Raw genomic sequence first — 18,564 nt, forward strand, 5'->3', positions numbered from 1 at the left:
TGAGCACAAACTCACCCTTCCTCTTGCCTCAGTGTAGGGCTGCACAGAACGTTCTGTCTTCTGCACAATGTGAGAAGCGGCAAGGCCTGCTGCCAACCTACTCTTGACCCAGCCGGCCAGGAAACCCAGCCTCCACCTTTGTTGGAAGAGCTCAAACCAAACTCAAGGACAGAATGCCCTCACCCCCGATCAAGGAAACATAGGCCCAGCGGAGGAAAGTGACTGGCCCAAGGTCATACAACTAGACAGCTAGAGCAGAGGCAGAAACCCCGGCCCCTGCCCGCTGGGCCAACACATTTCCTCTCCCTTCCACCCTGCAGCCCCCTCTCCTCCTCAGAAAGCAGTGGCTCTGGGCTGCTTTTCCTTTCCGTTTCCATCTGGATCACCCAGAGTCCAAGACCACTCAGTACCCTCTGACCACTTTTATGCCCTGATGGGGCTTTACAGACCCTTGGGAGTGGAAGATACCTGCAAACCAGTGTGACGAGGACACAAAGGAAACGCCCGTCAGAAGGGGTGCCCAGCCGGACCAGGGGTGTCAAAGCCATGCCTGTCTCCAGATCCTTCTCTGCATCCTCATTGCTCAGCCCAGTAACAAGGGAAAGCCACCAGGCCCGTTGTGGGATTGTATCTCTCTCTCTTCTCTCTCTCTCTCTCTCTCTCTCTCTCTCTCTCTCTCTCTCTCTCTCTCTCTCTCTCTCTCTCTCTCTCACACACACACACACACACACACACACACACACACACACAGGAACACAACGGCAGGGAAAGGAAAGGAACTAAAGAACTCATTTCCAAGTAAAAGCTCCCTGTTTTAAAGGAAAAAAGCTGAAATAGGGATTCTTCTCTTGCCAGGAGGGACAGTCGCCCTAAAATCTCAAGGTCGTGGAATCTCTGCTCCTCTTTTCCTCAGTGTCCTTCTCCTCTTTCTTTTCCTACCCTCCCCCCCCCCACCCCATCTTCTCCTCTCCCTCCTCTCCTTCCTCCTGGACTACCTTCTCTGGATTACACTGATTACCATCTGCAGAAGGCCACGCACTTACTATGTAGCAAAGACAATTTCCTGAGGACCACCCTTTCTAAAGAAACCTAAAATCACAGTGACAGCCACTGTTTCTTGAGGGCCTTCTGTGTGCTCTCTGTGCAGGCTCTGGATGGCATCACTTCTAAACCTCATCAGCAACCCTGCCAGTGAGGTTACTAGACCTACATTTTCCTGATAAAAGACTCGGAGAGGCTAAGCGCCTTCTCCCACAGTAATAGAAGTAGTGAGCGCCAAACAGTAGGCACTCCGACCTAAGTCTGTCCAAAGCCCGTGCTCTGTGCTTCACAGCTTGGCTCGCAGTAGCACGCTCTTTACGCTGGGTTTACAGAACGCCAGGAAGTGAGCCCCCTGCCTGCTCCGGTTACCGGCAAGGAGCCCTCTGACTTTGTGCTGTGTCTGAATTCGGATGTCTAGGGAAAGCACTGGTCATAAATTACCCTTCCCATAAGCCATGATTGGGATACCTGAGGGCCTGGTGCTTTGAAAGGCCAGGTGGGAACATGGCAGGTAAGTTACAGCCTTCCTTCCTTATTCACCTTTTTGTGCCCAAGGAAGCCCCAAAGCCCCCTCCACCTCCATCTCCCCACCCCCCAGCCTGTTTTCAGGCCGCCATGCTTCTAAGCTGGCTTTGAAGCTCTCTAGCTGGGAGCAGCCTTTCATCTGCCCAGACCAGACCCAGTGGGAAGCTTAGGTGGGCTGATCAGTGCCCGGCTTTGTTGGGCTCTGGGTTCCCGAGCCGCCAAGGGCACGTGGGCTATCTCCATGGAAATCTGGAGGCAAGAGAGTAGCCCAAGGTGATGCCTACCACTGGCTTGGCAGGCCGAGTCTGCCAGCTACCACTCACCCGTCCGGAACCTGGGGCCGAACCTGGCCCGCAGCAGGGCAGAGCGGGCTGCATCCTTGCTTTCTGAGGCGAGTAAGAAGGTCCCACAGCCCCGCGCCGTGCACGCCAGCTGCCCAGCTGCCCCGTGATAAGGGGCGTTCCTAACTGCTGTTTACTGAGCACCTTCACATTCTTTATTCCTTTTGTCCTCAAAATAACCCATGATGTAGGTTTTCTTATTGTCCCTCTTATGGGCAGGGATGTTTGGTGGCGGGGGGGAATTTTGTTCATATTTTGAAGCCCTCATCCCCAGTACCCCAGAATGTGGTTGTAATTGGAGACAGACTGTAAAGAGGTGATTAAGTTTAAATGAGGCAGTTAGGGTGGGCCCTACTCCCATCTGATTGGTGTCCTTACAGGAAGAGGACATTTGGGCACAGAGAGAGGCACCGGAGATGCGCGTGCACAGAGGAAGGGCTGTGTGAAGGGGCAGCCAGGGGTGGCCATCTGCAAACCCAGGAGAAGGGCTTCAGAAGACGCCAACCCTGAAAGGTGCAAGATGTACCTTGACCTTGGCCTTCCAGCCTCCAGAACTGTGAAGGAATTTGTGTTGGTTAGTGTTGGTTAGTTAGTGTTGAATTGTGTTGGTTAGATTTGTGTTGGTTAAGCCACCCAGGCTGTGGGATTTGTTATGGCAGCCCTAGCGAACTAACAGACTCAGAGAAAACAAATGCCCTGCCCTGCCCTGTATGGACACAGCCATTGAGCTGTTAGCCCCAAACTCAAGAACTTGCGCAGAGTTTCTGAGCTTTTTCCTTTATCCCTGTGATGCCGTATTTGTCTGTCAGAGGCCACGTATGAAGTAGTGACAGATTTTTGCATTTCGAATTAATCAGACACATACCCCTGTCAGTCAAAGCTTCAGAGCAGCATTAGCTGACTGGTGTTACCTGCTGAACTGATAGGATTCTAGCCCAAAGTAAGCACAGACACCTAACACCTCAGTCCACCTGTGCTGCTGTAACCCAGGTAAAGGGGCAGAGCCCACAGGGTTTATTACGTCACACAGCTGCTCTAGGGTATGCGGCGGCCTTCCTCACCGCTGGGATGGGATGGCTCAGAAGCCTTCTGGTGCCGTCACATAGGGTTTCAGCACCTCTACTGAGGGTTGCTTGATTCCGGGGGTAGCCCATTGCAGCCCTCATACCTGAACCCTGGAGTGCAGATAGAAGGGGAAGCAGGGTGGGAGTGAGATTGAGGGTAGCAAAGCACGCAGCTAGGCTAAGGATCTCCCACGCTTCTCCAGGGCACCGCAAGTGAGGAGCCCAAATCATGACACCCACATCATATCCCTTACATCTTAAAGGACTGAATGTTCATTAATGTGAACCAGCAGCCAAGATGAGTATGAACATAAAAATTATGCATTAAAGAAGAGAGGTGAAAACCAGACTGGGTCATCATTATCTGTTATATGCAGATTAAATGAGTTAATTCATGGAAAACCTGTTACCCAGTTTAATCTAGGCAAGTTGTTATCATTATTATTAATCATTATATTTTTCCTCTTTCAGGCTAAACCTGTCAAGGTCTTTGACACTAAAGCATGTATCTTATTCAATTTACTCAACAAACATTTATTGGGAGCCTTCTATATGCCAAGGGCTGGGCTAGTTGCTAAGGATTCAAAGATAAACAAAACAAGAACACATCCCTGCCTTCAACTCTCTGTGGGGTTGGGAGAGTGATGCGTCCAGAAACAGTTGTCGTTGGGTGAGATCCACTGAGCAGAGGAGAAGGAAGAAGCACACTGCCTGGAGTGTCCCGGGAGGGTAAACAGGAGTTCTCCAGGCAGAGGGGTACCTGTGCTGGGAACAGGGCCAGATAGCAAATGACCTTGGATGCCTCACTAAGAACTGAGATGTTGTCCTTGGGCTTCCAGAGGGTTTAAACAGGGAAGATGTGCCCCTTAAATAGGAGCGCTCTGCCAGCCTTTACCTATTGGCACTGAGCTCCACCCCCTCCTCCAGACTGTGGGAAGGTCTAAAGAAATAAAAGCAAAATGGGGCTGAGATCAAAGAAGTGGGAAAAGGAACAGAGTCAGGGAAGAGTTTAAAGGAAGAAAAACAGCTGGGGCAGGATGCCCACTTCATCCAAAGCTCACCTGGATTTACGGCCTTTGTGTGAAACCACGAGGAACACTGAAGATTGTTAAAGATGTTTTAACCTGAATATTATGGGCTGGACTCTTGTACACAGCTCTAAGAAGGTAGACAGACAGATAGACTGTTGGGAGTTGCCAGGGTGAATGTGGCAGAAAAGGAAAGCAAACCTAATATGTTTTTGGAGCCCCCTCTGTGCCAGACACTTTCACATACACCTCTGCCATTTAATCTCATAACCACACTTTGAGGTCAGTATTATTATTCCTAACGTCTCCTTTTCAAGTGAAGAAGCTCTGGATCAAAGCAGTCAGGAAGTAACTTGTTTATATTCTTCTTCACTCCAACTCCTGCATATGTTTTGGGCAGTTTTATTGCCTAAGGCTCAAGTTCTCCAACTTGATTCTGAGTGTGCCTCAGAATCTTCCAGAGGGCTTGTTAGAACACAGACTGCCAGGCCCAACCACCTGTGTTTCTGATTCAGTCGATCTGGGTGAGGCCTGAGGATTTCCGTTTCTAACAAGTTTCCAGGTGATGCTGATACCACGCTCTGAGAACCACTGGCCTATGGGGATGATCTACCCAATAACCTAGCCCAGCGGTTCCCAAACTGTCTGCATTTTGGAATCACCTGGGGAATCTTTAAATCAGCTAGGCGATTGATGCCTAGCTCCCAGGCCTATGCATTCTTTTTTCTTTTTTCTTTAATTGAAGTGTTGTTGATTTACAGTGTTTCAGGTGTACAGCAAAATGATTCTGTTATACATAATATATACATATATATATTCTTTTCCAGATTCTTTTCCATTATAGATTATTACAAGATATTGAATACAGTTCCCTGTGCTATACCGTAGGAGGCCCACACATTCTGATTTAACTGGTATGGGGGCAACCTGGGTATTATTATTTTTACCCCCCCGCCCCAGGTAATTCTAACATGCAGCAAAGTTGAGGAACCGCTGACCTAGCCGCACTTCTCCTCGACTCTGATCCCTATCACCACCCTCTCCTTCAGCTGCCCACCACTGGGGCCGCAGGTAGAACTTGTCATCCTAGCGCCACTCACAGCACATCCTCCCAAACCTTTCTCCCACCGTCTCAGAACACCTGCTCCTGGAACTCATCAAGTCTCTCACTTGGCTTCTCCCTTTTCACCTAGTCCATCAACTCCTTCCCTGTTCAACCTAGATCCTGTGGTACAGTAATTACTGCAACCATCTCTTGCCCACAGCAACACATCAACCAGCCTGTTCTTTCTTTGACCATATATGTCTACCTGGGAAAGTTTGAGGAGGAATATCTAAATCAAACTGCAGGCATGGAAGTCCAGGGAGCCTTCTTGAAGTTGACAGTGCTTGAGCTGGGTTTTGATGAGCAATTAAAAGTGGAAGAGAGCATTTCAAGCAGGGGTACGGCATGGGTAGAGGCATAAAAGAGAGAAACAGTAGGGTTTATTGGGGAGCTAAGTTGTTGTATATGTCTGGAGCAGGAACTTAGCCCTACGATGTCAGGAGATAACGGTACAGAGGCAGCCTCTTGTCAGATGGGGGTGGGTCTTGGGCATCATCAAGCCAGGGAACTTACATCTTTCCAAGTATGAACAGCAGTTGATAGGTTTTTAAAATGACTTTTAAATTATAACAGTGATATACACTTATAGAACATGCAAAACACTTAGAAAAACATAAAGTAGAAAATAATAATCACTTTTAATCTAATTACCCAGAACTCACAACTCTTCAAGATTTTTTAGGGGAATTTGTTCTTTTCTTCCATGCATGTTCTTATATAGTTGAGAACATGCTATGCAAGTAAGTTTGTATCCTGCCTTCACACTTGAAGTTATAACATATACATATTTAATGTTTTTGAAATCTGCAAACATTTTAATAGCAGTGTAAAATTCTATAGTTTGATACCATATAATTTAACTATTCTCATATAGGTAGAAATGGAGGGGGAAGTTTCACTGTAATAAATGACGCCACAATATTCATATTTGTATGAACTTAGATTTTTTCAGTGGTTTCTTGTGATCAATATCAAGAAGTAAATGAATCAACAGTGTGAAAGTTTTAGACATTTATTACCAAACTTCTAAAAACTTTTCTGCCAGTTTACACTCTGATCATAGGTATGAAAGCGTGCACATTTCGTCTTCCCTTCCCAGTGCCTGGTGTCATTGTTGGTGCCACTGAAGGGTTTTTGCTGTGGAGGTGACCTGAGCAGATGTGCATTTATAAAATCCCATACTGGAGGCTGAATCAAGTGTACCAGATTGGAACTGCTATCGCTGTCCTTGCTGTTCCGCCTCTGCTTCCACATTCTCCTGTTCCCATGTTCCCATTCTTCCTCTTTTTTCTTTCTTGGAGGAAGTATTTGCTGCACACAGAGCACTGCCCAAGACTTTGTTGCCAGGAGCAGTGCTGAAAGACCTAGCTCTGTGGTTGCAACAAGTTGGTGCCCAGCCCAGAGACCCTCTTTTTATAGTTCTATGAAAAAAAAAAAATCTCTAGATAGTAATTCTCATTAGGGAGAGATACTTTTTATATTTTCTAATGACATTGCCAAGTGAGTTTATTGATAAATTAATTTCCTTGTGCATCCAGTGACTATCGAGTCCTACACACAATCACCCCTGTCCCTGGAATGTCCTTCTTCTTTCTTCTTCTTAACCCAGCAAATTACCTTGGCATTCATCCTTCAAGACCTTCCTTAAATGTCTGTGACACTTCCTTCCATACCTTGCCCAGTCATAATCAGTTACTCAGGCCTCCTTGTTCCTATAGTTCACTGACAACATTTTCTACACCTAATGCTTTTCCTCCCTCTTGGCCAAGAGTCCTTCAAGAGTTGAACATTTTGCATTCCCACTTCTTAACACACTGCCTGGCACTTGGTTGCCATCAGTAACTGTTGAATGATTGAGTGAGTGGATTAATGAGTTCCTGTTTTGCTAAGATACATGGACATTCCATCTTAAACACAAACAAATTGAAGAATGTAGAGACAATATGGAGATGATATGAATTGCCAAACCACACTCTGAGTCATTGGTACCTAAGGTAAAGCAGACACGTGGTATATCAGGTGTCCTGATGCTGGATTCTAAGTTCTGAACGTTAAATGTTCTGTGTGCCTGCACATCAACCTGTGCTCTGTTCTGTTTCATTTTAACTCCAGATTTAGTTTCTGCATAAGGATCTGTGTGCTAGAGGAAGTACAGGGAATCGAGTGATGCCAGAATTTCCCAAAATGGGTTCCAAAGAAAACTACCAGGGATACCTATAAAACTGTTTTCTAGGTATCACACAAAAGAGTCTCATGGTCCAATAAGTTTGGGAAACAAAGTTGAATATATTTCTTTACTGCAGAACTTCCTGGTAGGCATTTTAGGAAGTTGAAAGATCAGTTAGGCAATGGTAGAGAAACAGAACAGCCAGCAAGTCTTCCTTCAGTGGTAAGCAGGAGCCATCCTAGCCTCTTCACGCCGGGGAAGATTCAGAGTACAAATTCAAAGGCCGAACGGTGAGACATAGAAGATCCTGGCCCCTCCCCTTGCACTTCTGCACTTACCGCCCAAGTCCCACATTTGTGTAAACCCCTGCCTCTACCCACCCCCCATACTGATGAGATCAGCCTGCATTATGTCTCTTCTAGAGCCAGGAAGCAAGGTAATGTGTGGGAAGTAATAGCTGCAAGGTAATGTGTGGGAAGTGATAACAACTTTTCGCTGTTAAAGCCATTCAACAGGAAAATTTGTTAAAAGACCAAGACATTGTAAAATCTGAAACACTTGAGTCTATTAAGTCCCCTGCTTCTTAGAACATTTTGTTACCAGGGAATGTTTCAAGGAGGGAAAACACTGAACTATCACAGCACTGTCAGATACCAAAGACTGGTACAGAGAGCAACATTTTACAAGACATCTGTCTCTCTGCCAACAGAGAAACTTCTAAAAAGTTCGACCTCTCTTTTCTCCTCCTTTCTCCTACCCCAGTATGACTCCCCCACTCTCCTCACCCCTAAACACACCCTACACGTCTTTCCTCCCTCCCTTTTGCTCCCTCCCTCCTCCCCTCCCTCCTCCCTCCCCTCCCTCCTCCCTCCCTTTCCCTCCCCTCCCTCCTCCCTCCTCCCTTTCCCTCCCCTCCCTCCTTCCTCCCTTTCACTCCTCTCCCTCCTCCCTCCCTTTCCTCCCCTCCCTCCTCTCTCCCTCCTCCCTCCCTTTCCCTCCCCTCCCTCCTCCCTCCCTTTCCCTCCCCTCCCTCCTCCCTCCTCCCTTTCCCTCCCCTCCCTCCTCCCTCCTCCCTTTCCCTCCCCTCCCTCCTCCCTCCCTTTCCCTCCCCTCCCTCCTCCCTCCTCCCTTTCACTCCCCTCCCTCCTCCCTCCCTTTCACTCCCCTCCCTCCTCCCTCCTCCCTCCTCCTCATTTTTCTCCTCCTTCTCCTCCTCCTTCTTCTTCTCTCTCTCATTCACAACCCATACTGATTTCACAGACACTGTAAAATGACACATTAAGCTAAAACTGTCCAATGGTTATTCAACACACTTTAGTAAGAAGGGAACTAATTAAGTGACTAGAGGTTTAGACATTTGTTGTTTACTGGATCTAAGCTCCTTAAGAGAGCCTGGAGCGTTCTCCTAAACAAACTTTGCCTATTCATGGCTTCTTGTTCCAAATCCAAATGAGATGGAGGGTTTAAGGAGACAGTATCTTTTCACAGTTGTGAAAAAAGGAGTACCAGAGATAGGAGAATGGGAGTGTCGATGGGTGTGGAGGGGAAAACCATGGGTGTAGAGAGACTAATGCAGTGTTTGTATCTGCTGGCAGCTGATGTCCATTAGTGATTGTTAGGTTAGACTTCAGCGACGTTTACACATTTGTGGTCAGCCCAGTAGTTTAACTGTCTTCATTAGAAGTATATCCGTCAAGAGGGAGGAGATGTGGGAATCTATGTTTATGTACAGCTGATTCACTTTGTTATGCAGCAGAAACTAACACACCATTGTAAAGCAATTCTACTCCAATAAAGGTGTTAAAAAAAAAAAGAAGTATATCTGTCAAGAGACTGTTTTTTAAACAACAGTCTAACAAAAAAGTAAAGACACAATGCTTGGTGTCAGTTTATTTATCTCTTGTAAAAATAAAATACAGTGTGTATGTGAAAAAAAAAAAAAGTAAAGACAAACCCAAATATCTCCTTGCCAATCTTAATAAACACTATCGTACTATATCAGGAGGCACCTTAGAAGACCGAAGCCATCTGTCAAATAAGCAGAGACATTAACAATTTTCTAGAACAATTTTCTAGTTCATGAATATTAATAGGATGTTAGTGATTAGCCACAGCCTATGAGAGAATTTCCCCTGCCTTAGTAGGCAAGGAAGGAATGGAAGCTTTTAAAGAATCTGCCTTTTTATTTGCTTCTGTTTTAAATAAATAAAAGTTGTGTTGTCAAAATGAGTCTTTGGGCCCACCATCAAACCTTAACGCTGCCGTTGCTTTCCCCAGAAATTGGACAGGCACAGTCCAAGCCCCAGGAACTTTGAAAAAAAGGACCTCTTCTAGGTGCTGAATCAGAAGCGACTGCCACTGTGGGGAGCCATCGATCCTGTGCGACTCTGAGCCTGAGACTCGTATTTTCTATCCCTCTTTTTGTACTGTGGACCCAGTATAATCTGGTGTAGGTGAAATATTCTTTTCCTTGGCTCAGATTAGGCACCTGGTGTCCTGAAAGAGGTCACTGACTTCCCCAAGGATGTCCAAGGAGGTTGGCTCACCACTGGCTTACCGCAGGCCAAATTTGAAGTTAATTAAGCATCAGTCATCGTCAGTAGGGCCAAAATGTTATTCAGACATTCAGGGAAGAGAAACCTGATCCAGCGCTGGATAATGACCTTCATCAGCATTCCTTCCTATCCTAATCCCAAACCAATGTGTCTTTAGCTGCACTGGGGGATTGTATTTCAGAAATAGCTGGTTCATCCTTTATGTTACGCTCCATTTGAAGAGGCTTCTGGATGTCAGCCTATTCATTGGATGCACGTTAACCTTCTGAATCAAACCTTTTTTTTTTTTACTAGAACTGGGTTTCTGTTTATGAAAAGTACATTTGTTGACTTCTGGGGAAATTCCCTATTTAGAATGAGGATGAAAATGCTGTTTGGTAGGAGATGAAGGGATATTGAGAGTTCTGGGTTGGCCATCTAGGGACCAGACCTTCTGGCCCAAACCAGACTGGGAAACAGAGAGATGTGTGTGTACTGCTTTTGCTTGTCTCACTCTACAGACCTCAGTGACCAGCTTCTTGAAGTGGTGGGGCTAGAGGGAGCCATGGAAATGGGGCAGATCTACACTGGCCTGAAGAGTGCAGGCAGGAGGCTGGCCCAGTGCTCCTCTGTCTCCATCAGGTATGCTCCTCATCACCCAGCAGCCCCCCAGTCTCCCCACCTCCCTGAATATTCTTACAGATAACAACTAGGAAGCCATCTTTAGATTTCAGTGCAGAGAGGGTGGGGTGGGGCAGAAGCTTGATAACATTTATGAAGAATGTCTTTGGAGACCACTTCCCCAACCAGGTATAACGCAAACATCCAGGACATCAACTAAAGGGTCCCACCACAACCAGTTTGCTGTTCTCTTAGAATGAATTGGTGAGATTCTCTAAATAGGATTGTCATGTTATGAGGTCCAGAGAACCAGAGATCCAACTCCTTACCTTCTTTATCTTTACAAATTGAACTGTTCAATGCATGCCAGAGGGCACACTTTGACAAAAACCAGGCTCTGTGCTCCACTCTGCTCTTTCTTGGATAATGGTCTTAGAAATACTTTTATTAGAGTTAGCAATTCCATATACCTTTGTAGAGTTAAACCATCAACCTCAGCAAACCCGTCATAACTGACTAAGAGGATGACAGTTCCTTAGAGTATGGATCGCACAGGTCAGCCACTGCAGGTTCCTGAATAGATGGGGTCTGATGGAGGGGATCTTCTGATTTGGGCTGCTTCTGTTTAATAAATGCAACTCATGACAGATTTTCGTCCACCTGATTATGTCAGGAGTCCTTATTCCCTTCCATTTCCCATTTAATTTCTATAGATCAAATCTATGCGTGTGTCTTGGGGATCTCCTGGAGGGGACCACCACGTGCAGGTTTCCCAAAGTTATTTAAACACAGAACCCGTTTATCCCTTAACCTCTTGGGTGAATGTCCTCAGAGCACATTCAGAGAAACGCTGTTCTTGGTGCCACCCTGCATCCTTCAGAAAGGTCCTCAGAGCTGGTTCCCTGATCTAGCCCACTAACCCCCTTTCTTCATTCCCTCTCTGTGTCTCCTCTGTCTTTTCAATTATTCCCCAAATCTTTGCTTCTCTTCTTCGTTGGGCTGTTGTGCTGGGGCCCCTGTTTTCCAGGTTAACCTCTGTAGTTCCTTCTCTGTCCTTCCCCCATGACTCTAACACTGAGTAGGTCCAGTCCATTAGCATATCTAAGCCATAACATATGTAGACCAGAGAATTTGGTCTCTGAAGAATTTTTAAAAAACATGTATAAGAGAGAGGATATTTCTGTTTCCAGATAGAAATAGAGGGGGTGAGTCAGAAGCCCTAGCCTCCTGGGCATTCCCCAGATAACTCTCCTCACTCCCCAAAACCAAAATGCCACTCTCTCTCTCCTCTTATTTGTTTTATTATTAGGTTTATTGGTTCTTATTATTAAATATCCTCAGAGTCAGTCGGAGAATCATCTGCATCAAAACACAGCCTGAAAAAAAAAAAAAAGAAACGCAGCCTGCCTCCCTCATTTTATAATTTCAGAAGCAGGGCAGATGCCAAACCCAGGTGAGGGCTTTCTGGCCAGTGGGTGGCAACTGTTCCCTGCTCGCCCAGACCAGAGGCCTCCGAAAGGACCTGCCTTTTCTCCTTCATCTCTCTCCTTTAATAATCCATATGCCAAAGAAGCCTTGACCCAAGCAAGAAAGCAACACTTTCTCCTCTCTCCTCCGCCTACCCATGGGGATCACATTCCCAATGACCCCCTTTCCCAGCTAAGCCAGGTCCACAGTCCATGCAACCGCAGCGTCTGCTGTTGTTCAGGAGATAAAAGAGGGGATGCTTTAGGACGGGGGCAAGGCAAGACACACTCAGACCTGAGCTGTACCTCGTTTAAGTGGGAGACGTTACCTCACTGACACGATGCAACTGCTCACTCAACATTGAAACCAGGCCTTTCCCCATTTCATAACCTTTCCCATTTCATAGTGGCGTTTTGGCACCATGGACAGGCCCTCTGGCTGATCGTTTGACTAAGGGTCCACTCAGCTGTGGTGCTGCCATACTTGTTGGCCACTGTTTCCCAGACTCCTCTGGACTTCACTGCTCACCCAGGGCCATGTTTCTCAAAGTAGAGTCTGGGGATCAAAGCAACAGAATCATCCATAGTGCTTATTAAAACACAGACCTCTGGGCCTGGCCCACACCTGTCAAGTCGGGACCCCTGACGTGGGCTCAGAAATCTGTTTTCAGCAAGCCCCACCCCCCCCAGGAGAGTCTTCAGAACCACTCCTAGGTGGGCAGATCAGGTCTTCCCACTTCTATTTCCCTGGTGGGGGCAACCCTCATCCTCGGACTCCAAGAAGCTCACTGTGCTCTCTGTTCTCGGGGCTCCAGGACGAACAAGCTGCTGCCAATGCAAGTGGACGGAGAGCCCTGGATGCAGCCACCTTGCACGGTAAGTTTTGCCAATCTTTGAGATGAGGGTGAGAAGCTTTATTTTGGGCCCCTTTGGGGCACTGACTTAATATGAAACTCTGAATCTCTGAGTTACAGGAGCTTTGGGAGATCATCTAGTGCAGCTTCTCTTCCACTTTATTCATCCATCCATTCATTTACCTGCCAAGCTTTTACTGAATATGTGCTATGTGTCAGACACTGGGAGACACCAGTTCCAAAACCAAAGGAGACATAGACCTGTCTTCAAAGAGCTTATGGTTCCAGATGGTGAATTCTGAGGCTTCATCTACAGTGTCCTTGAGAGCCTCAGCTTGAATCACTCAGTGGCAAGGAACTTATCACCCCAAAAGGAAGACTGTTCCACTGACGAACAAGCCTAATCACTAGAAGGTGCTTCTTTATATGGCAGCCAAATGTGCACACTTACGCCAAACTTCCAGCTAGCTGCTGTGACCACCGGGGCTCCTGGGGGAGAATTCCCACAGTGCATAGACACGCTGCACCCCAGGTGCACCCGCAGCCTCGAGGACCCACCTGAAAACTCCCCTGAAAGGGTAACCACACGGGTTATCTATTTTGTTTATGGCATTTCTGTGACCCATATTTCCCAGCACCTAGCACTGTGCCTGGTTTGTTTGTAATAGTTGCACAATAATATTAATATTTGTTTAGCAATGGATAAAGGATTGAACAAACAAAGATCAAGGGAACAACCCCAGTCCCTGATTTACCATACCTTTGTTAGCAGTTTGTTCTCAGAAACCCAGCTAGAAACTCCATGGCAAAGAGAAACCACTGTCCTGGTGTTCAGGGCCCAGGGTGTTCACTGGGATACTACATTAGTAACATCCTCAATGCTATCGTGAGGGTGCAAATCTCAAGACAGAAGTTGTGTTTCTGAGCTTCCTCACTCTAGTGGAGTATTCAGATACCTCGATAACCTGCTATTTGGAGCCCTTCAGAACATCAAGTTGTCTTCTAGAAAAAAGGTTTTCATAAGACAGTTACTAGGTCTGAATTGTAGGTTTATTTCTATAATTCTTTGTTCCATATAACTTCTACAAATTGTAAAACTAGTCCCTAGAGACAGAGACTTTAGAAATGTGATCTTTTATAAAGGTTATAAAAAGTAGGAGTTTTTCTGCAAAATCTTACCTCAATCTTTTGGTTTCTATGAAGTCTAAGAAAAGGATGAGAACATACTACAGCAAAACCTAATATCTTACCACCTTGTTAGAGTTGGGAAGGATGGAGGGAATTTGTACTACTTATAATTTTGATGGAGCTGAATTAAGAAACATCTATCCAATGGGCTTCCCTGGTAGCGCAGTGGTTGAGAGTCCGCCTGCCGATGCAGGGGACACGGGTTCGTGCCCCGGTCCGGGAAGATCCCACATGCCACAAAACGGCTAGGCCCATGAGCCATGGCTGCTGAGCCTGCGTGTCCAGAGCCTGTGCTCCGCAACGGGAGAGGCCACAACAGTGAGAGGCCCACGTACTGCAAAAAAAAAGAAACATCTATCCAAGCTCCTCCTGTCTCCTAAAAGAAAGAAAAAAAAAGCTGGAAGAAAGCAAACCCTCGGCCACCTAGCTCAGTAGTATCTGGAAACTGGACTGCTTTCCTCCAGATCCAAGCACTGATTTTAAAATAGCCAGATACTCCTCCTATCCCCACTCTCTCTCCATGCCACCTTTTAGAGATTACAACTCACGATGAAAAAAAAACTGTGACCCAATGATTTTTATGGTGTTCAGTCTGTGGAAGGTATGTTAGCTCAGGCTGCCCGAACAAAATACCACAGACTGAGTGGCTTAAACAACATAGTCTTTCATAGTTCTGGAGGCTGGAAGTCCAAGATGAAGGTGTCGGCAGGGTTGCTTTCTGGTGAGGCCTTTCTTCCTGACTTGCAGACAATGGCCTTCTCACCTTGTCCTCACATGGCCTTTTCACTGTGTGCATTCACTCCTGATGTCTCTTCCTATTATATGGACACTGGTCCTATTGGATTCAGGCCCCCACCCTTATGACTCCATTTAACCTTAATTACCTCCTTAAAGGCCATATTTCCAAATGCCCTCACATTGGAGGTTAGGGCTTCAACCTATGAATTTTGGGGTGTGGAGATGGGAACACAATTTGGTCCGCAGCAGAAGGTAACAGAAAATCATTCTTAAACTTGAAAGAGTTAAAACAAAAGCACCCTTTTTGAATCGTTTTCCTGAAGGCACATACTATGAAGTGATTCTGAATTGAAGGCTTAATGATGGGAGAGCACAGCAACAAAAGAACTTTTGGTAAAAATTAAAATCAGTTAAATTAGAATAAAGTAAAAAGAAAAAAAACTGTTAAATATGGTTATGCAACTGAATGCAAATGGCAAAAATCATTCTTTGAAAGAGAAGATATGTAATGTAAACATTCATAACTTGGATCCCAAACCTAAAGTTATGTTCACCAAGGCTGAAAGCACGTGGGAGACATTGTTGAAAGAATAGTAAAAATGTTAAATTTTTCATTGTCTCTCTTCACTTTAATAATTACAGGATGTAAATCTGAAGAAAATTTTAATAACTAGATAATTACTAGTGACACTAAAAACAGGGTGCACACCTTTCGAATCTGGGAGAATTTAAAGTTAATGAACCCTGTCAGTGTAGCACAAGACAGAAGGTGAATAACAAGCAAACATTTAAAATTTTTTTGATTAAGATAAAAGAGGTTAAGACTAAATATATCAATAATGACAAAAAAATATAAATGTGCTAAAGTCCCCTATTAAAAATATAAGACTCTCATATTGGGTTAAAAATTAAAATCCAATGATATACTTCTTATAAAGAGATACATCTAAAACAGAAAGACATATATATATCTTTTTATCTTATCCTTAACAAGCATAGAGAAATTAAAAGTAAGAAGTGATAGTTTGGGGCAAACTAACCTTCCAACATGCCAAAAGCATAAAGTGGAATAAAGAATGTCACTTTTTATTTAATATAAAGTACTCTCAATTTTGAGATATAATGGTCATAAAATTTTAGTTGTTTAATAACAGAATCAAAATATATACTGTGAAACTCAGTATAGATGTATATTCTGAGAAAAATACATATATAAAAAATCGACAGGGCTTCCCTGGTGGCACAGTGGTTGAGAGTCCGCCTGCCGATGCAGGGGACACGGGTTCATGCCCCAGTCTGGGAGGATCCCACATTCCGTGGAGTGGCTGGACCCGTGAGCCATGGCCGCTGGGCCTGCGCATCCGGAGCCTGTGCTCCGCAGCAGGAGAGGCCACAGCAGTGAGAGGCCCACATACCGCAAAAAAAAAAAATTAAAAAAATTGACAGAAAGACAGGTATTGAGAAGCTTTAAAATATTTGTTTCTGGGCTTTCCTGGTGGCGCAGTGGTTGAGAGTCTGCCTGACAGTGCAGGGGACATGGGTTCGTGCCCGGGTCCGGGAAGATCCCACATGCTGCGGAGCCACGGAGCAGCTAGGCCCGTGAGCTATGGGCACTGAGCCTGCGCGTCCGGAGTTTCCTGCGGTACTGTTGTGGAGAGGCCACAACAGTACCGCAGGAAAAAAAAAAAAAAAAGTTTGTCTTTGAGGTCAAGCTGTAAAAAAAGTAAATGACATAAAACTTGGATTTTAAAAAAACAAGCTCATAGGTACAGAGAACGGATTGGTGGTTGTCAGAGGTGGGGGTAGGGGGAGCAGGGTGGGTGAGACGGGGGAAGGGGGTAAAAAGGTACAAACTTCCGGTTATAAAATAAGTTAAGTCCTGGGATGTGATATACAGCAGAGTGACTATAGTTAATAACACTGTATTGTATATTTGAAAGCTGCTAAGTGAGTGACTCTTAAAAGTTCCCATCACAAGAAAACATTTTGTAACTACGGTGACAGATGTTAACTAGACTTACTGTGGTGATCATTTCAGAATATATACAAATATCAAATCATTAAGTCGTACACCTGAAACTAAAATAATGTCATATGTCAATTATACCTCAATTTAAAAATTAAACTTGGGTGAAATAACTGTGCCATAAATACTTAAATATCTCATTTCTTCAAGGATTCCTAGGATATTTACTAAAATAGATCATAAACTAGTTCACAAAGAAAACATATATATAAAATCCAGAAGCAGAAATTATAACGGTTGTTTTATGTGACCACAAAGCAATGAAACTAGAAATTAATAATAGAAGATTAAATGAATAAATAAAATCCAATCACTCAGAGATTTTTAAATTCTCCTAAAGAATAATAGATTTAAGAGGCGATCACAGCTAACATTATTGACTATTTAAAAAATAATAAAAATGAGAAGGCTCGCATTCAAATCTTATAGAATATAGCCTAAACTGTATTTGGAAGTAAATTCAGAGTCTCATATACTTCCATTATTTGAAAAGGAAAAAAATGTAATGAATAATCCCCAAATTAAAAGAATAATAAAACAAACTTAGGAGAAGTAGAAGGAAGAAAATAAAGATAAAATTAGAAATTAAACAATTAAAAAACAGGAAAATCTAGAACTAGTTCTTTAAACATGTCAAATGTTTGAAAACCTAATTTTAAAAAGAGAAAAAGAAAAACAGATTAGAGATATTAAAATATTTAATACATATGTAATATAAATATGGTAATGGTTTTATTTAATAAGACATTATATGACATATGTATAGTTTTATCTTGATTCTAATAAACTTGAACATCTTATAAAAATCCTAGGTAACCTTAATGAAATGAAAAATGTTTTCAAAGAATTACATCCACAATGATCTTAAAACAGATGATCTTACTGGTGAGTTCTTCCATATTATTAGGGAATAAATATTTATGTAAACTGTTCCATAGAACAAAGATAGAAAGCTACCCAATCCATTTGATAAAATTAAGACAGATACAAAAACCTAACAAAAACTATGCTTAAAATTGGAAAACTACAGACCAATCTCAAATATGAACATGATACCAAAATTATAGGTAGGGCTTCCCTGGTGGCGCAGTGGTTGAGGGTCCGCCTGCCGATGCAGGGGACACGGGTTCGTGCCCTGGTCTGGGAAGATCCCACATGCCGCGGAGAGGCCGCGGAGCCTGCGCGTCCGGAGCCTGTGCTCCGCAACGGGAGAGGCCACAGCAGTGAGAAGCCCGCGTACAGCAAAAAAAAAAAAAAAAAAAAAAAAAATTAAAATATTGGCAGATACAATTGAACAATATATTAAAAGAATCATTCACTCAAGAAGAATATATCAAAGGAATGCAAGGATGTCTTCTTATATAAGTTTGGATAGAAAAATCACATGATAATATGAATAGATGACCCCAAAATACTCAATTACATTCAACATTTCTGATTTTTAAAGATGAAAACTCAGACCAGAAAGGCACTTCCTCAAAAGAAAAAAAAAGAAAAATAATCTCCTTTTTCTTTTGGCCGTGCTACACAGCATGCAGGATCTTAGTTCCCTGATGAAGGATTGAACCCGTGCCCCTTGCAGTGGAAGCATGGAGTCCTAACCACCAGACCACGAGGGAAGTCCCGAAAAATATCTATCTTAAACCAATGAGTAATATTTTATGTAACACGCTAGCAGAATTCTCATTAAAATCATGGATAAGACATGTGTGCTAATGTTATTTGGAAGTTCTAACCAATGCAAAACACATGAAGCAGAAAAGAAATATAACTATTTGGAAAAGAATCAAAACTGTCATTATTTGCAGATAATATAATTATGTATATAGAAAGCTAATAAAATCAACTGAAAACCTCATAGGTTAA

At 44.1% G+C, this 18,564-nt stretch overlaps 1 protein-coding gene and 1 long non-coding RNA gene across 4 annotated transcripts in view; one reads left to right on the plus strand and one right to left on the minus strand.

The window, feature by feature from the left end:
- Positions 1-18,564, minus strand: part of LOC309962629 — a 742,666-nt gene that overhangs the window by 353,835 nt on the left and 370,267 nt on the right. The window lies entirely within an intron of this gene.
- DGKG (diacylglycerol kinase gamma) overlaps positions 1-18,564 on the plus strand; it is a gene marked incomplete at its 5' end in the record, with an annotated part of 158,831 nt that overhangs the window by 135,886 nt on the left and 4,381 nt on the right. For all 3 annotated transcript variants that reach the window (XM_082840520.1, XM_082840521.1, XM_082840522.1), the window contains 2 exons: positions 10,327-10,447; positions 12,708-12,768. In XM_082840520.1, coding sequence (XP_082696646.1) covers positions 10,327-10,447; positions 12,708-12,768 — 182 coding nt within the window. The remainder of the gene's footprint in view (positions 1-10,326; positions 10,448-12,707; positions 12,769-18,564) is intronic.

This window comes from Leucopleurus acutus, assembly GCF_964270905.1.
Source record: "Leucopleurus acutus genome assembly, chromosome: 5".
Classification (NCBI taxonomy): domain Eukaryota; kingdom Metazoa; phylum Chordata; class Mammalia; order Artiodactyla; family Delphinidae; genus Leucopleurus; species Leucopleurus acutus.